We start from the raw sequence: 15832 nt of genomic DNA, 5'->3' as shown, positions 1-15832 counted from the left end.
AGCACTCCAAAGTTAGTGACTCGAGACCGATTTTTGGCTCTGAAATTCAATCTGCCTACTTATTAATTCTTAGTGAGGCTCCTGAGCAGACAGGAGATGCAAAATTATAATAGTGTGCTGAATCAGAATTTTAAAGTGCCATGGGTTTCCTTTCCTTTTCCTTTTTTTTCTTTTTAAATTAAACCATTCTTCATGTGTTGTTTGGTTTTTTTGGTTTTTTGTTTTTAAAAAAGCTCCCTTTGTTAATTTGATTTTGTTCCCATCTTTTTTTTCTTTTAAAGGTTTCATTTACCCTATTTCAACCGAACAGAGAACCCAGAATGAATATGGATTGTCTTGTAAGTGTTGTTTGATATTATGTTCTTAGATACCAATTTCCTGCTCCCAAGATTTGCTTTCAGCCTAACTTGTATGTGTTTTGCTAGCTTTAAAGAGGTGTATTGGCTGCTACATTAAAGAAACCAGTGTAGATAATGGGATGAGAAAAGGACAACAGGAAAACATGTGGAAGCGAGAGACTGAGAGAAGTGTATTCAGATCCCCACAGAAGCCGGGGAACAGGAAGCATAACATGGCTGCAAACATGTGATTAGTATTAAGCAAGAGAAACTTGCAAGAGGGAATATATGGTTGGCAGATTTTGCTTCTACTCTTGTTTGAGAAGGCTGAATAAAATAAGTGGCAACAATTGCAAAATGGAGCCTTTAAATTCCATTAGCACAGAGTAAATTGAACTTGATCATTCCTTGTTGGAGATTTCTCCATTTTCAGCTGTGTAGCTAGGACTCTGTTGGGGAGTTTAAAGGAAGCAAAGAACAAAAAAAAGTGTGTTTCTCTCTCTCTCTCTCTCTCTCTCTCTCTCTCTCTCTCTCTCTCTTTCAGAAAAGTGTTATCTTTATACAGAAAGAATGCAAAGTGGCTTGCTAAAAAAATTGTTGATGTGTTTGCATTTCCTAATCTTAGCCTTCTTGAAAATAATAATGGTGGGATTTTTGTCCCTCTCTACATCAAAACTCTGCATCAAATTTGTGTTACATACTTAAGCCTTTTGGAAAGATACCTTGAGGGAGGGTATGTGCAAAGAGTGGCATTAAGTATTACACTGGGATTAGCAAAGGAGATGTGTTACAAGGAGATAGTGAAAAGTCTCACAAGCTGGACAGGCTCCCTTAGGAGAACTACTGAAAATCCTGGCTTGCTTTTAGAGGTTTTTATAGCACTTGAATCTGTACTGAATTCTGAGAATAAATGTAACAAAGTAAGTAAGCTGGGAAATTCTAGCTCAGTTCAGCTGTGAACTTGGTAGGCGAACTACTGTTTCTAAGCTTTTGCCCCAATATGGAGCTAATAGTACTGTCCTACGTTACAGAGGTTTTGTAAGGGTTCATGGGATAATCTTATGTGTAACATTCTGGAGACTCAGATATGTTCCGTACATTACTTTCTTTCTTGTTGAGTCAGTATTAACTCTGCCCTTCCATTTAAAAAGTTGTCCTATACATTAAAAGTAAAAGAATCACAACAGCATAAAGCCACATTTAGAGCAGGACCGCGAAGCATGATCCAGAAACACACAGAGTGACCAAACTTTTGCTGATAAGACATTGAAGTACGCAGAGCATTCTAGAGCTAGAACACATTAGCTCCAAAAGACTTTGCCACCAGTTGCCAGACACCTCACTTCTCAGAGGGTTGAAGAAGAACCTTCAAACACTATTAATGCATGGACAGATGCACAGGGGAGAAAGGACTCTTCAGCTTGTATTACCCTGCTTTGTGCATATAGTTCAGACTCCATCCCCAGAGTTAAGTCCAGTAAGTGTTTCAAGCCATGGCAACATTTCTGTTTATTCTGCTGTTATATGTAGAGTTGACGGGATTGTCGCTGTCAGCCCACACTGGAGGCAGGAGAAGCTCTTGAGCCTTTCCTAATTCTTTGGGCAGCTGCTGTAGGCTTCTTCTGCTTGGCAGATGGCAAACCCCTTGAATTCTGTCCATTTGCTCATAAATGCAGGAGGGGACCTTAAATCCCAAGATCGCTTTCAAGTCAAAGTCTTGAAAAAGAGCTTTTTAAAAAAATAATAATCAGTTATTTTGATATTTTATTTATTGTTGATTAGGAGCCTGTAGGAAACATTTCTTTGTTAGTTGTGTGACACTTTCCATCAGGTTCCTGTTGTGTTGCAGAGCTTCCATAATGGCTGGTCCGCTCAAGGCTTTAGAGCTGGCATTGGGAAACTGTGAGCTTTCAGTTGTGATTAGCTGACAATTTAGTATATGTTCTGCTGAAGTAATCATTCCTATTGCACTATGCATGAAAGCTGGAGGCCAACACCATCTAGAGGGCCATAGGTTCTCCAACCTTGCTTTAGAGGAAGCACACCGTGCTATTCAGCAGCAGTGTACCCACATCCCCTTAGTCATGAGAGCGCCCATGGAGCTTTCCTTGTCCCTTCAATAGAGGGGGCAATTCTCCACATATGTGGATTCTGGTGTGGATTGCTAGCTTGTTTATTGCAGACAACAGAGATCTGCAGGGCCATCTCAAGCCATCTTGCTGCCTGAGGTGAAAGAGCACTCTTCCCAATGGGACATACAGAAACCAGTTGGGTTGGCAGTTGAATCTTACTGCAGTACTGGTGAACGGAAAGTATCTTCACCTGCGATTAAGGACAGCCAGCTGGCATAAGGGGTACAGGGCAGGCCGCATGGCACTCACAACTGTATTTCCTCCCCACCCCTCAGTATCTGCTGCCTGAAGCAGCTGCCTCACTCTGTCTAATCATAGGTCCGTTCCTGAATATTTGTATGTGTATGCAAGAGAATTCTAAACTACACAGGCAATCACAGTGAATATCTTGATGGAAACTTTGAGATTAACCGAAGACTGAGTTAGTTCTCTTAAGCCCCCTTTCAGGCCATGAAATTTTGGCATATAAGTTTCCCTTAAGAAATATGCTTGATGAATATCAGATTCAGAAGATGACTGCCATTTTCTGTACTTGTTTAGTTTAAGGTTGGCTTGCTTACATTCAATGTAAGGGGCAGGGGAGGAAGAAAGAGAGTCTGTTTTATGATCACATGCCTTGATGAATTAGCATTGATAATTTCACCATGAACTGCTATGGTGAATACCTCTTTTGATTAAATTTGCCTTGTTCATCCGGTTATAAACAGTATGTTATTCTACCTCCTTACAAGAAAGAGGAATACATAGATGAAGAATTAGAAAACAGCTATGAGAATTATTTTTAATAAATATAAATATCTACTAAAAGTGGAGAGTTCTTGAAGTAGTTTTTAAATTAACCTATAAAGCTGGTAGTATGCATCTGTAGGAAAGGATAGCAATGTATAAGTACGTTTTCATACATTCTTGAGACCGTAATTCATACTTTATGCTTCTGTGCCCCAACCCACCCACTTTCCCCCCAGCTGCTCCTGATTCAGATGACGTAGCTCTCTATGTCGGGATTGTGATAGCCGTGATCGTGTGCCTGGCTATTTCAGTGATCGTCGCATTATTCATCTACAGGAAGAACCACCGGGACTTTGAGTCAGACATTATAGACTCCTCAGCGCTAAATGGTGGATTTCAGCCTGTTAATATCAAAGCTGCGAGGCAAGGTTAGTTTCCCTTTGGCCTTCCACATTGACCATAAAAAGACAATCTCTAGGGCCATGTGAATTACAGTACATTTCCTGAAGGGGTCCTAGCACCTAGCACCCTATAAGGAATCAAAAGTTATCTGTATGTATGTCTTTGTATATACTCTTATCTTCCTACCAGGTTTAGTGACAGCTAGTAACTTGAATGGCCATCTTTTAAAAGAGGATTAGACAACTTTATGGAGAAGAAGACTATCAATGGCTATAATTGATATGTTCTCCCTCTACTCTTGGAGCCGGTATGCCTCTGAATACCATTTCCTAAGAACCACAAGCAGGGAGAGCACTGTTGCACTCAGGTCCCAATGTGCCTCTGTGTGAGCAGAATGCTGGACTAGATAGTCCTTTGGCCTCATCCACCAAATCACTGAATTAGAAGGACTATGAGGATCATCTGCTCCAATCACGTGCAGTGTAGGAATCTTTTACTCAACATGGGACTTGAACCCACAACCCTGAGATTAAGAGTCTCATGCTCTACCGACTGAGCTATCCAATAAGGTTTTCATTTTGTTATATGTATTTGTTCCATGGGACAAGTGCTAAAAGGCAGGTCATGAAATTATGGATCAGCAATTAATCAACAGGATGAAGACAGAATGTAGGTTTTCACTGAATCCTATCAATTTACCTTCCCTTATCTTCCATAATCCCATTTTAAACCTATTCGTTTCCCTTTCATTGTGGCAAATCTAGATGGTAAGTCTCTTCAATCAGGAGTCTGTTTTCGGTACAGGGTTTGGAGACACCAGGACCAAATCCAGCCTCAGATCATTCAACCTGCAGCCTTCAGTAGTACAGCCCAGGGGGGTGGGAAATATATTGATGATATAAATTGACCCTTGGGCTTGATTGTGCTCATAAATATTTGTGGCTATGATGCTTCAGAAAATGAAGGCATGTAAGCCTCTTGGCACTTGATGAAAAGCATTTGCTGAGGCTGCAATTCTTTTTTTCTTTAAATAAATCATATTTTGCAAATTAAAGTTAAATCAAGTTGGTAGCAAACATAGCCAGAGTTTTGTCCAAGGCAGAAGATTAGCAGAGCTGCAGTTTGGTTGCCAAGGATTCATTTAAATCATTGCTGCAGAAGACACTCAAGAAGATGCCACAGGCAACAATTCAGTCCTGACTAGGAATGATAAAGTACATGATTTCATAGTTATTTGGAATTCTCTGTTTCATTTTCCTGTTCCATTTGGTTGCATAGGCTGATGTTTTGCAGTCAGCATTTTGCATGAAAAGTATGACAGAGAACATTTTCTTCAGAGAAATTTGGAGTTGGACTCCACTTGCCATGACTATAGCCTTATTAACTGTTGCCCTCTGTCCAGTACTTTAAATCCAGTCCTGACTTATTGCTCCATCACCACCATCATTATTAAACATTTGCTGGTACACTTACTTCTATACTATAGAAATTTCATATAACCAAACAAAGTGCATATGAACCAGGCACTTTCAAACTTGCGTCAAAATTAGTACTGAGGGGAGAGAATCTGCATTCAGAAACACAATTATAAATAACGAAGCATACTTGGCAGGAGCTGAAAGAAAAATAATTCTGAGTTTCACACTTCAAAACTTTACTAATATTTTGGCATGAATTTGGGGTTTCATTATTGCTAGCTGTTGGGCTTCATGAAGAGAAATACAGTTTTCAAAATTCTGAGCTTGGGTTTAGCTCCTGCTAAAATCAATATTAAAAGTTATGGGATTTGTCTAGTCTTGGGTTTTTGGAGCTTTGCTGACCTAATGCAAACAAATTATTGGTTGTGGTTCGAGGACCCGATCCCCGCTTAGTGAAATGAAGACACAGGGACACGTAATATAAGGTTAATGGGCAAGAAAAGGCCACAACTTTATTGATTACAGCAAGTGAAAAGGTATTGGCTTAGGCATTGGATCACGACAATTGACTCCACCCACTCGAAGAGGGAGGAGCTTAAAAGGGGGGTTATTCACCAGTAGGTGGAGCCTGTTGATGCTAATACAACTATAAGCTCTCCCCTGATGTCACCGAGGGTCGTGCCATGGCCCCCCGCCACACAGGCATCGGACAGGATCCACGACCACCGGATTCCTTTAATGGAATACCCAAAATTGAAGGCGTAGGCAATGGCCACACCTAGCCCTTCCACACACCACAAACACATTCCAATGCCTAACCGCCACCCAAGCCCAAAAGGCTCACCGCCAATAGCCTCACAGCTGTAACCAATCCCTAATACGACGGGAAGGCGGAAAATGAGGCTGCATGGCTGGCGCAGCAGCAAGTTGAGCTGCAAACCCCACCCCCTCCAAGCCACCCGATTGGGGGCTTACCTGTGGGCGAGGTGCACCAGCCAGGTGAGTGGGGGGAGCAGGGGGCAATGCCCCCTGCATGAGGCAGACATCGGGTCTCGCCCACAACCCCTCCCCTCTTTGCAAGAGGAGAGGCTTTTTCAGAGACTTGGTAGAGTAATAGGGATGTTCATTTTTCCTGAATTGCATTAGTCTCCTTTCAAACTGGCTTTGGAGTTGTTGCAGTTTTTGAAATATTATTTGACTTGTATAGTAAAAAGAGGAACTCTTTAAGGTTAGAGAGATACTTTCCTTTATTTTCATTATTTCCAGTAGTATGTTCAGTTAGAATGAATTTCCCTTTTAAACTTTTAACCTGTTGAATAATTTCCATATTACTTTTCTTTTTATTAACACAGACCTCCTAGCCGTGCCTCCAGACCTCACTTCTGCTGCAGCCATGTACAGGGGCCCCGTCTACGCTTTGCATGATGTGTCAGATAAAATACCAATGACCAACTCACCCATTCTTGATCCACTTCCCAACTTGAAGATCAAGGTGTACAACAATTCGGGTGCAGTCACTCCACAGGATGAGCTGTCCGACTTTTCATCCAAACTCTCCCCGCAGATCACTCAATCCTTGCTGGATAATGAAGCATTAAACATTAAAAACCAGAGCCTTGCACGGCAGACAGACCCATCGTGCACTGCTTTTAGCACCTTCAACTCTCTTGGAGGTCATCTGATTGTACCAAATTCAGGTAAGTGACTTCAAATACAGTAGTTGATTTTTCTATATTTATTTTTAAAACTGACTGATGTGTCCAAAAATATGGTTTAAAGTGTGCGCGCACACACACACACACAGTCACACACACCAGCAAATAAAATTATTTAGGTCATTCTTGGAAATCTATATCTTCTGTGTTTAGACCAAAGAGTGCTTTCTCCAATTTGGGTTTATTCAGCTATTACACATATTTGCTCCCCAAAGCCCTGGCCTTCTTTAGCAGAAAATTGCAAAGCTCTGAGTCATTGCCTTCAGAAGCATTGGCCTCTCAGCTTCCATGTGTGAAGTGGGATTCAGAACCCTTGACCTTTTCTTTCATGTAGCACCAAAAGACAAACCAACCTTCAAGGCAGAAAGCCTCACTGTTGGCACTAGACATAAAAGGACAAATTAATTACAAAACAATTTAGTCATTCCAAGCTTCAGTTTGCTGTAAACACCATGGATAGAAAGGAAGATGCTTAGAATACGAAGATTTTTATTTTTCTCGGCGCAGATTCCAGTGCAAAGTGTTGGTCTTGCTGCATTGAACCCCTCAATACATATGTGTTTTCGTATTTGAAAGGTATTATGCAATATTTAGGGGTTTCTAATAGGGAAAGTTCTTTTTCCAGGATTATAATGGTCATTTTCAGAAGTACATATAAATGCACACAGAGCATTGCAAAGGAAGGGTTTCTAGCTGTATAGGGAGAATGTACTGTGCATTTAACTAAATGCATGCAGGCTCTCAGGAATTTTCACAAATGTGTGTAGCTCTGGGATGGAGTATGCTGCCACAATGCCACCACCCCACCCTTCCTAGGTGTCCATTGCACCCATTTAGAACATCTGAAAAAGGGTAGCCTGGATAGCTCAGTAGGTTAGAGCATAGCGCTGATAACGCCAAGGTTGTAGGCTCAATCGCTGTATGGGACAGCTGCATGTTCCTGCATTGCAGGGACTAGAAGAACCTCAAGGTCCCTTCCAACTCTATGATTGCAGGGACTAGATGAACCTCAGGGTCCCTTCCAACTCTATGATTTTATAATTCTGTGATATTGCATACTGATTTAAGGAAGGTCATGGAAAGAAAGCTTCCCTTCCCCTTCTCCCCCCCACAACAACAACAACAGCACCTTATCAGGATGTTGGAGGCCCTCCTGAACAAACATAGGGAAATGCATAGGAAGTTACCTTATACAGGGTCAGAGCAATGGCTAGCTCAATACTGTCACTGGCAGTGGTTCTCCAGTCTTCCCATCCCAACCTGAAGGAAGCAGGGGTTGAACGTGGGATCTTCTGCAAGAAAGCAGAAGCTCTATCTGTTTGTTATAGTTCTTCCCCTGAACATGAGATAAGTGGGGGGGGGGGCTGGGAGGCAAGGGGTTGCTGAACAGATATGAAACTTTCCTTCCATTAACTTCCTTCATTTATTTTAGGATCTGGTTTGGAGTGATTCCTAACTCCCCATGCCCTATTCAACAATATTCAGGACTGACTTATCACATCTAAATGGTAGATGATGACCAGATAAACTGATATCTTCTGGGCGGCAGAAAAAAAATGCTCCTGTTGTTTCATGGGGCAATGCTTTGCTGGCCTTTCTAAAAGTTTAATTAAATGAGAATTGCCAAGGGAAATGATCCCATTACTACTGTTTGGAATAGTAGATGTAATTGTTGTTTCCCCCTCCTTCATTTTTACAATGTAAGCAACAGAGCAGCCATCTGCTTGTTCCTTAAATAAAACAAGAAGGGAGGGGGAAACACCCCCTTTTCCGACTCCTTCATTGCTGGAGACAAGCGGAAGAGGCATCAGCAAGTAATAAACTGCCAGGTAAAAGCATCAAGATAGCCATAAAGCACCCTGCTTTGAGTGGGATTTTGGCATGCAGAGCCATGTGTTCCCGAGCTTCTTCCTCAAAAGGTCAGCCTGCCTTTCTTTTCCACTCTTTATTTTATCTGCTTTTCTCTCTCTCTCTCGTTGTTGTTCTGCAGGAGTAAGTTTGCTGATTCCTGCAGGGGCCATTCCCCAGGGGAGAGTCTATGAAATGTATGTGACAGTTCACCGAAAAGAAAACATGAGGTAAAAGAAGGCTCTGCTTACGGTGCATTTGCTTTAGCGCTAATTGCAGGGAGGAGGCAAAGTGTGTGAACACAGCGTTCTGATCAGCATATATCTGTATCGACACAAGACTGGAAAAGCTGCTGAGGCCACAGAATGGTTTGCAAGCAGACCCAGAAATGGAACACTCTGTGTGTGTGTGTGTGTGTGTGTGTGTGTGTGTGTGTGTGTGTGTGTTTGCAAATCTAACCAGAGTCTCTCTCATGCGGTGTAGGAATTTGAATTTTGCAGCTACTCAGCTCTCAGGTTCATGCCAGTATTCAAGAGGTGAGGGGGAAGCAGCAGCCTTGAAGGGGCTGTTCAGCAGGGTTATATCCAACTCCCTCCCACACATCCATCTCCAAAAATTGTCACACAAAAAACCCATCAAGAGCTATGTAAGCCTGTAGCATGGCAGACCAGCATCATTCTGAAATCCAGGATTTAGGATCGTTTATCACAATTGCACAGGGACGCAGGTGGCGCTGTGGGTTAAACCACAGAGCCTAGGACTTGCCGATCAGAAGGTCGGCGGTTCGAATCCCCACAACGGGGTGAGCTCCTGTTGCTCAGTCCCTGGTCCTGCCAACCTAGCAGTTCAAAAGCACGTCATAGTGCAAGTAGATAAATAGGTACTGCTCCGGCGGGAAGGTAAACGGCGTTTCCATGCACTGCTCTGGTTCGCCAGAAGAGGCTTAATCATGCTGGCCACATGACCTGGAAGGTGTATGCCGGCTCCCTCGGCCAATAAAGCGAGATGAGTGCCGCAACCCCAGAGTCGGTCACGACTGAACCTAATGGTCAGGGGTCCCTTTACCTTTACCTTTATCACAATTGCACATTTTACAAAAACACCAATAGAAATAATCATCAGTGGTAGTTGTTTGAGTACTGAAGTACAAGCTTGATTTTAACAATGGAAAGTTACAAGCCAAGTTCAGCACTGCAATCCTGTACTTGGAAAGAAGTCTCGTTGAGTCCAATGGGTCTGATTCCTAGGTACCTGTGCTTAAGACTGTAGCCTAGGGTAAACATTCATAAGATTGTGTTGCGAGTGTTAGAGGCATGAGAAAACCAGGCCCTCTTCGAGCAAAGCTAATTCGCTGCAAACATGGCGTCCCATGAGCCTCACTTCAGAATGTGACAAAGCAGCTCTTAATAGCTCAGACTAAAAGCAGAAATGTGTTATTCCTCCAGGCCTCCATCCCAGCTCCTTGTTTTTGCACCTCCATGCTCCAGAACTTTTATCTCTCTTTCTAATCTCCCTAGATTCATTCCGCTTGAGCTTGACAGCATTCACTCTTTGGCCAAATAATAAAGCTGCTCTTTCTGCTGGATGAAGGTTGTGGGTGTCAAAGCACTGTGAGGCCTCTCATGTGCTATCTTCCCATTAAAGCATATAAAAGCCTGAGGGTGTCAGTGAAAGTGTTAGTAAGCCATCAGCATGGGAATCTAATGGTCCATATGAAATGGTAGTGTTGCTGTCAGATACTCACAGGATCTCGCTTCACTCTCCCCAAAAGGCATGTTAATGGCAAGGAATATTCTGTAAGTTCAGCATTGTTTCAGGACTCTCTACCATCCCAATGTAATTATGCCCATTGTTATTTTTGAGATATGTGTTATTATTTTTATTTTACAAAATACTGTTGCAAAAATACATAAACAAAACTTCCCTATATTATTATCCTTACGAATAATAGTAAGCACACCTTTTTAAACATCTTCTAAGCTGTAATGTGTGGCGCGGGTGGCGCTGTGGGTAAAAGCCTCAGCGCCTAGGGCTTGCTGATCGAAAGGTTGGAGGTTCGAATCCCCGCGGCGGGGTGCGCTCCCGTTGCTCGGTCCCAGCGCCTGCCAACCTAGCAGTTCGAAAGCACCCCTGGGTGCAAGTAGATAAATAGGGACCGCTTACTAGCGGGAAGGTAAACGGCGTTTCCGTGTGTGGCTCTGGCTCGCCAGAGCAGCGATGTCACGCTGGCCACGTGACCCGGAAGTGTCTCCGGACAGCGCTGGCCCCCGGCCTCTTGAGTGAGATGGGCGCACAACCCTAGAGTCTGTCAAGACTGGCCCGTACGGGCAGGGGTACCTTTACCTTTACCTTTAAGCTGTAATGTATGTCAGCGACAATCTCTAGAACATTAATCACTTGATTAACATCAATAAAAGTATGTGTTTTGCTGTTTCAAAACTTGAGAAACAAACAACAGTCTTTGTTGTAATAATTACATCTTTGTCTTCCTTCTTTGGTTCTTACGTGTTGATTTTTCCTTAATTTCATATCAATGAAATTTATCTCTTTCATTCCTCATTTATAGGAATTGTTCTTTTGTTACAGTACTCAGCATAAAGAAAGCTAGCTGCTGCTACCATATGACATAGCAATTCTTTAGCATCTCTTAATTACAGATTTAAATCGCAAAGTATAATAAAGGAATGAGATATATATTCTTTCAAATTATTCTATTAATTGCTCTAGCAACCGTAAACCAGTACTTTATTAGCAAAGAGATAAGGATTAGTGCATGCTTTCCTCAAAGTAAGCCCCATGGAAAACACATGAATGTTATTTCTGAATAGACATGAAAAGGGTTGCATTGTGCAGCAGGGGACACAGGGGAATGGCCTTAATTGGTGAAACATCCTGGACCAGCCCTGGATAAGCTGCTTCAGCCAGCATTAAGTCTCCAGCCCTGGCTTAACCCAATATACGCAGGCGGAAATTGCTTATCCTGGCTCTGCCAGCTGAGCTGAAGCTGGTAGAGTCAAGACCGGTGTAAGGTAAAGGTAAAGGGACCCCTGACCGTTAGGTCCAGTTGTGACCGACTCTGGGGTTGCAGCGCTCATCCCATTTTACTGGCCGAGGGAGCCGGCGTACAGCTCCCAGGTCATGTAGCTAGCATGACTAAGCTGCTTCTGGTGAACCAGAGCAGTGCACAGAAACGGTGTTTACCTTCCTGCCGGAGTGGTACCTATTTATCTACTTGCACTTTGATGTGCTTTTGTACTGCTAGGTTGGCAGGAACAGGGACCAAGCAACGGGAGCTCACCCCGTTGCAGGGATTCAACCTTCTGATCGGCAAGTCCTAGGCTCTGTGGTTTAACCCACAGCACCAGCCACGTCCCAAGTCTCCCCAAAAGTGGTATTTTGGGAGTGGGGTGGGGTGGGACCAGAGAAGAGGGACTTAGGCTGGATCCTAACCATGTTCAGCTTGGTCACATCACCTGGCAACCCAGCAAAGAGCACTATTTTAAAGACTTTGTTTTCCCTCTATGAGGCTTAGAACCCAGCCTAACCTGAGCACATTTAAGTCCCATTCATATAAGTGGGCAAGTAATGCTTTTGATTATTATTGAATCTTTGCAAAGGTCTAGCACTATTGTGATTACCATGTGATGTTATTAAAAGCAGCTTCCAGAGCACATTTGCCATCTCTTGGTGATGGTAGAATGCTGTGATGTGGGTGACTGGCAAACAGATATTGAAAGATATTGAAAAGGAGCAGAATATTAAAATAACATTTATGAGATCCCTTTATGAGTCGGGAGTTGGAGAATTATTTTTTAAACACTTACCCTTTTTTAAGGAATGCATTTGACAGAATTAATTTGATCATCGTACGAGTTTTATTAGCTCACCCTAGCAGCTGTGAATAAAAAAATCCAAATAATTAAAAGCCTGTACAGACATCCTCTCTGTCTCAGTTTGGATCTGTAGACAAAATTGTGAATCATTTTCAGTTACTGGGAAATTTGCTCACCTTTTTCAAAATTTAAACATGGAGGAGGATAAAAGTGATAAGAATGAAATGGGAAATCCTAATTTGGAAGAAGAGGCAAACAAAAAAATTAATAGAGCAAGACAGCAGTAGGAAGACAATAGAGGTTTAAATTTGCAAAGCCTTTAGTTAACCCGACTGGAAGGGTTACCATTTGCTCTTTGTGAGTGATTCATTTCCCTCTTCTCACTCTACGCTTTTCTTTCTCCTTTTCCTTGAAAATAGCTGTTGAAACTGCATGTCAGTCAAAAAGCAAGATTTTACTTTTGCAAACCAAATCGCAGACATACTGACAGATGGCACAATCGGTTTGCTAGCATGAACTCCCCATGGGGAATCCTGAGATTTGTAGCTCACTGAGAAGGTTAGGTAGGGAATGGAATTCTCAGAAACCTTATATAAAACTACAGTTCCCAGTGTTCCTTGAGAGAGTCAAGACAATTAAACTATTTTAAACCTAGTTAGTACAGTGATGCCCTTTATGATGAACAAGTAATCAAAAGCATTCATTTGCACCACCCTGGTAAGCCTTGGTTTAGCATACTGTGATGTGTGGACTAGGCTGGAGTCTTTATAACTGATAGATATTTTGGGAGTGCAGCTTACTCCCTTCTCTGCTGGACCTTTTCTCATCCATAGTACAGAATCCCTCCATTTCTAGGCCTTGTGTGCAGGCAGTGTTATTTTTTTCAACTTTCGAACCATGGTTCTGCAGTGACATAAAAAGAGGGAGAGAACATTTAAAGATCCAAGAAAAACAAGGAGGGAAGAAGCAGGAAGGAATGAAGGGACTCTGGAGGGATAGGAGAATGGAGCAGCTTCAGGAAGTGCTGAGGACCATATAAAATGAGATTGGGGCCACAAGTCTATAGTCTAGGGAAGGTGGTAGGCACTTCTGGGTGACACATGAAAGTGGTAGGCATGGTCACAATTCAGCCATGCAAAAGCCAGAGGTTTCTACAAATGCACACCTCTTTGTCCATCCGGAAGAGCAGCAAACATGATCAAATGATGCATTCTAACCAGGCAGAAGCACTCAAGGTGTGTGCAGAGAAGGACCAATATGGGGTGTGGTTTGGGGAGAGAATGTGACCTAGAGAGGCTTGGAGAGTCACATTTGACTGCTTGGCATGAAGTTCCCTGCCCCTGATCTAGAACCACCCTCTGGAATCACTTACCAGCCTGAATTAGACAGTCATTGAAGTCATTGAAGATGTTTGTATTGAAGATGGCTTTCCCTGAGGGTGTGACCCAGTTGCCAACAGAACATTCATTGTATATTTGCAGATATGTGACTGTTTTAATAGAAATGATTTATTGCTTTTAGAAGTCGTGTCTTGTTTTATACTAATTTTTTTATCTTGTCTGCTGCTTCGATGACCTCCAGCCATGAGCCGGTTTATAAATCTAAAATAAAAAATACAATTAATTAAAATTGCTCTATAGAAGCCTTCTCCAACCTGGTGCCCACCAGATGTTTTGAACTACTGGGGCTGGTGGCACATGTTGTCCAAAACATCTGGAGAGCACCAGGTTGGCAAAGACTTCTATAGTTTATAGTCAACTTGAACTTTGCCGCACTTACCAAAAAGGCTGGCTACCATTGTTCTGGGATTTTTGTGTTTTTTCTTGCGTGCTTCCTTCTTGTGCAATGGTTTAAACATCGCATCTTGCACTGAGGAATAACTATGATGATAGATTTGAAAAACAAACCTGCTTCTACATAATATTTATTAAAATCATGTGGAAAAACATGGATTTCCCTTCCTATAATCTTGCCAGGCCACCAGTAGAAGACAGCCAAACTCTTTTGACCCCTGTGGTGAGCTGTGGACCTCCAGGAGCACTGCTGACCCGCCCTGTCATTCTGACAATGCACCACTGTGCGGAACCAAACACGGAAGACTGGAAGATCCAGCTGAAGAACCAAACTGCCCAGGGACAGTGGGAGGTGAGTCTACAGACCTTCAACATATACCACCATAATTGCTTGCTTGCCACAACTCTTCAGGACAAGTTATTAGTCATTTGTTGTAAATTATCTGGCTATTCTAAATAATAGCAGCATGACGCCACTGCTGGACCGGATACCTATGCCAGCAGGGCTGCAGATATGGCACTGATTCTGCCTTTCTGTGTAGGTCTGCAGACAGAGGACGATGGTTTGAATCGTGACCTTAGATTAGATGTGGGAAAATTATAGCTCAGATTATTTTTCACATGTTTTGCATGCACAAGCTACTTGTTTATTTCAAGGCCCAGTTCAAGTGTTTTGGTTGTGTGTTTAAAGTCCTACACAGCTTAGGTTCTGCCTCTTCTGCATATATTCCCCATGTGCACTGAGAAACTCCATTGCAAGTGTTCTTGCTTTCTGTAATGCGGTGGAATTGAATTAGGCTTCAGTTGGAGTCCCTGTCTTTTATTCCTTGTGCGTGCTATTTACTTTTATTCTGTATATGGCGTTTCATTGTGTTTATTGCTTATATTTCATTTTTGTATTTCGTTCATTGAGCCTTGCTGTGAAGCAGTATAGAAATGCAATAAAAAAAAAAAATATTGATTGATGGATTGAATTTATATCCCCAAGGAACCCAGGACAGATAAACACAATTTAAAAGCAAAGCTAAAACACTCTAAAACAGAACGTTCTAAAAACAATTATAATTATAAAAAAAAAACCCAAAGCAGTTACAGCTAAATACATTGTTTCATCCATTAATGGAAGCCCTGAGGCATCTCTGAATCCAGAAGCTCAGGGCTGCGAAAAGCTCTCTGTCTTCCTTGAGACAGAGACCAATGCTCCAATGGAGAAATGGACCAATGCTCTTTTTCAGGAGAAGGCAACTTCATATGTTCATCATGACCATGCAGTTGTTAAAACTAGTTTCCAGAATCACACACATAGTCTGCAAACAGTCACCAAGGTTCTTGCACAGTAAGCCTCACCTTCAGCAAGCTTCCTCACTCACGCTTTTTTGGAACCAATCTCCTGTCTCTTGCTCTTACGCAGTTGAACAGATGTTTGCATGGCTGGAGGCAGGTCAGCCTTATGAGTGCCTGCACAAATGCTTCATGACTTGGCTAGCAGGGGTGCGTAGAATCAGCATTTCAGGTGGCACCTTTCTTCCTAGCCCTTAAGAAGGATGGTGTCACCTTTGCAAATGTGCAGCATCACCTCTACCCAGAGTCTTAAATCTGTTCCCAAGCTAGGAAATAACCAGAT

At 42.5% G+C, this 15832-nt stretch overlaps 1 protein-coding gene across 3 annotated transcripts in view; it reads left to right on the top strand.

Annotated features, from left to right (window-relative positions):
* UNC5C (unc-5 netrin receptor C) overlaps positions 1 to 15832 on the top strand; it is a 302919-nt gene that overhangs the window by 257151 nt on the left and 29936 nt on the right. For 2 of the 3 annotated variants that reach the window (XM_028743498.2, XM_028743496.2), the window contains 5 exons: positions 282 to 338; positions 3436 to 3627; positions 6372 to 6716; positions 8725 to 8812; positions 14392 to 14560. In XM_028743498.2, coding sequence (XP_028599331.2) covers positions 282 to 338; positions 3436 to 3627; positions 6372 to 6716; positions 8725 to 8812; positions 14392 to 14560 — 851 coding nt within the window. The remainder of the gene's footprint in view (positions 1 to 281; positions 339 to 3435; positions 3628 to 6371; positions 6717 to 8724; positions 8813 to 14391; positions 14561 to 15832) is intronic. The other variant, XM_028743497.2, reaches the window with a different exon arrangement.

This window comes from Podarcis muralis, chromosome 9, assembly GCF_964188315.1.
Source record: "Podarcis muralis chromosome 9, rPodMur119.hap1.1, whole genome shotgun sequence".
NCBI classification, from domain to species: domain Eukaryota; kingdom Metazoa; phylum Chordata; class Lepidosauria; order Squamata; family Lacertidae; genus Podarcis; species Podarcis muralis.
Note: the sequence above shows the minus strand (reverse complement) of the source record. Positions and strands in the feature narration are given on the sequence as shown.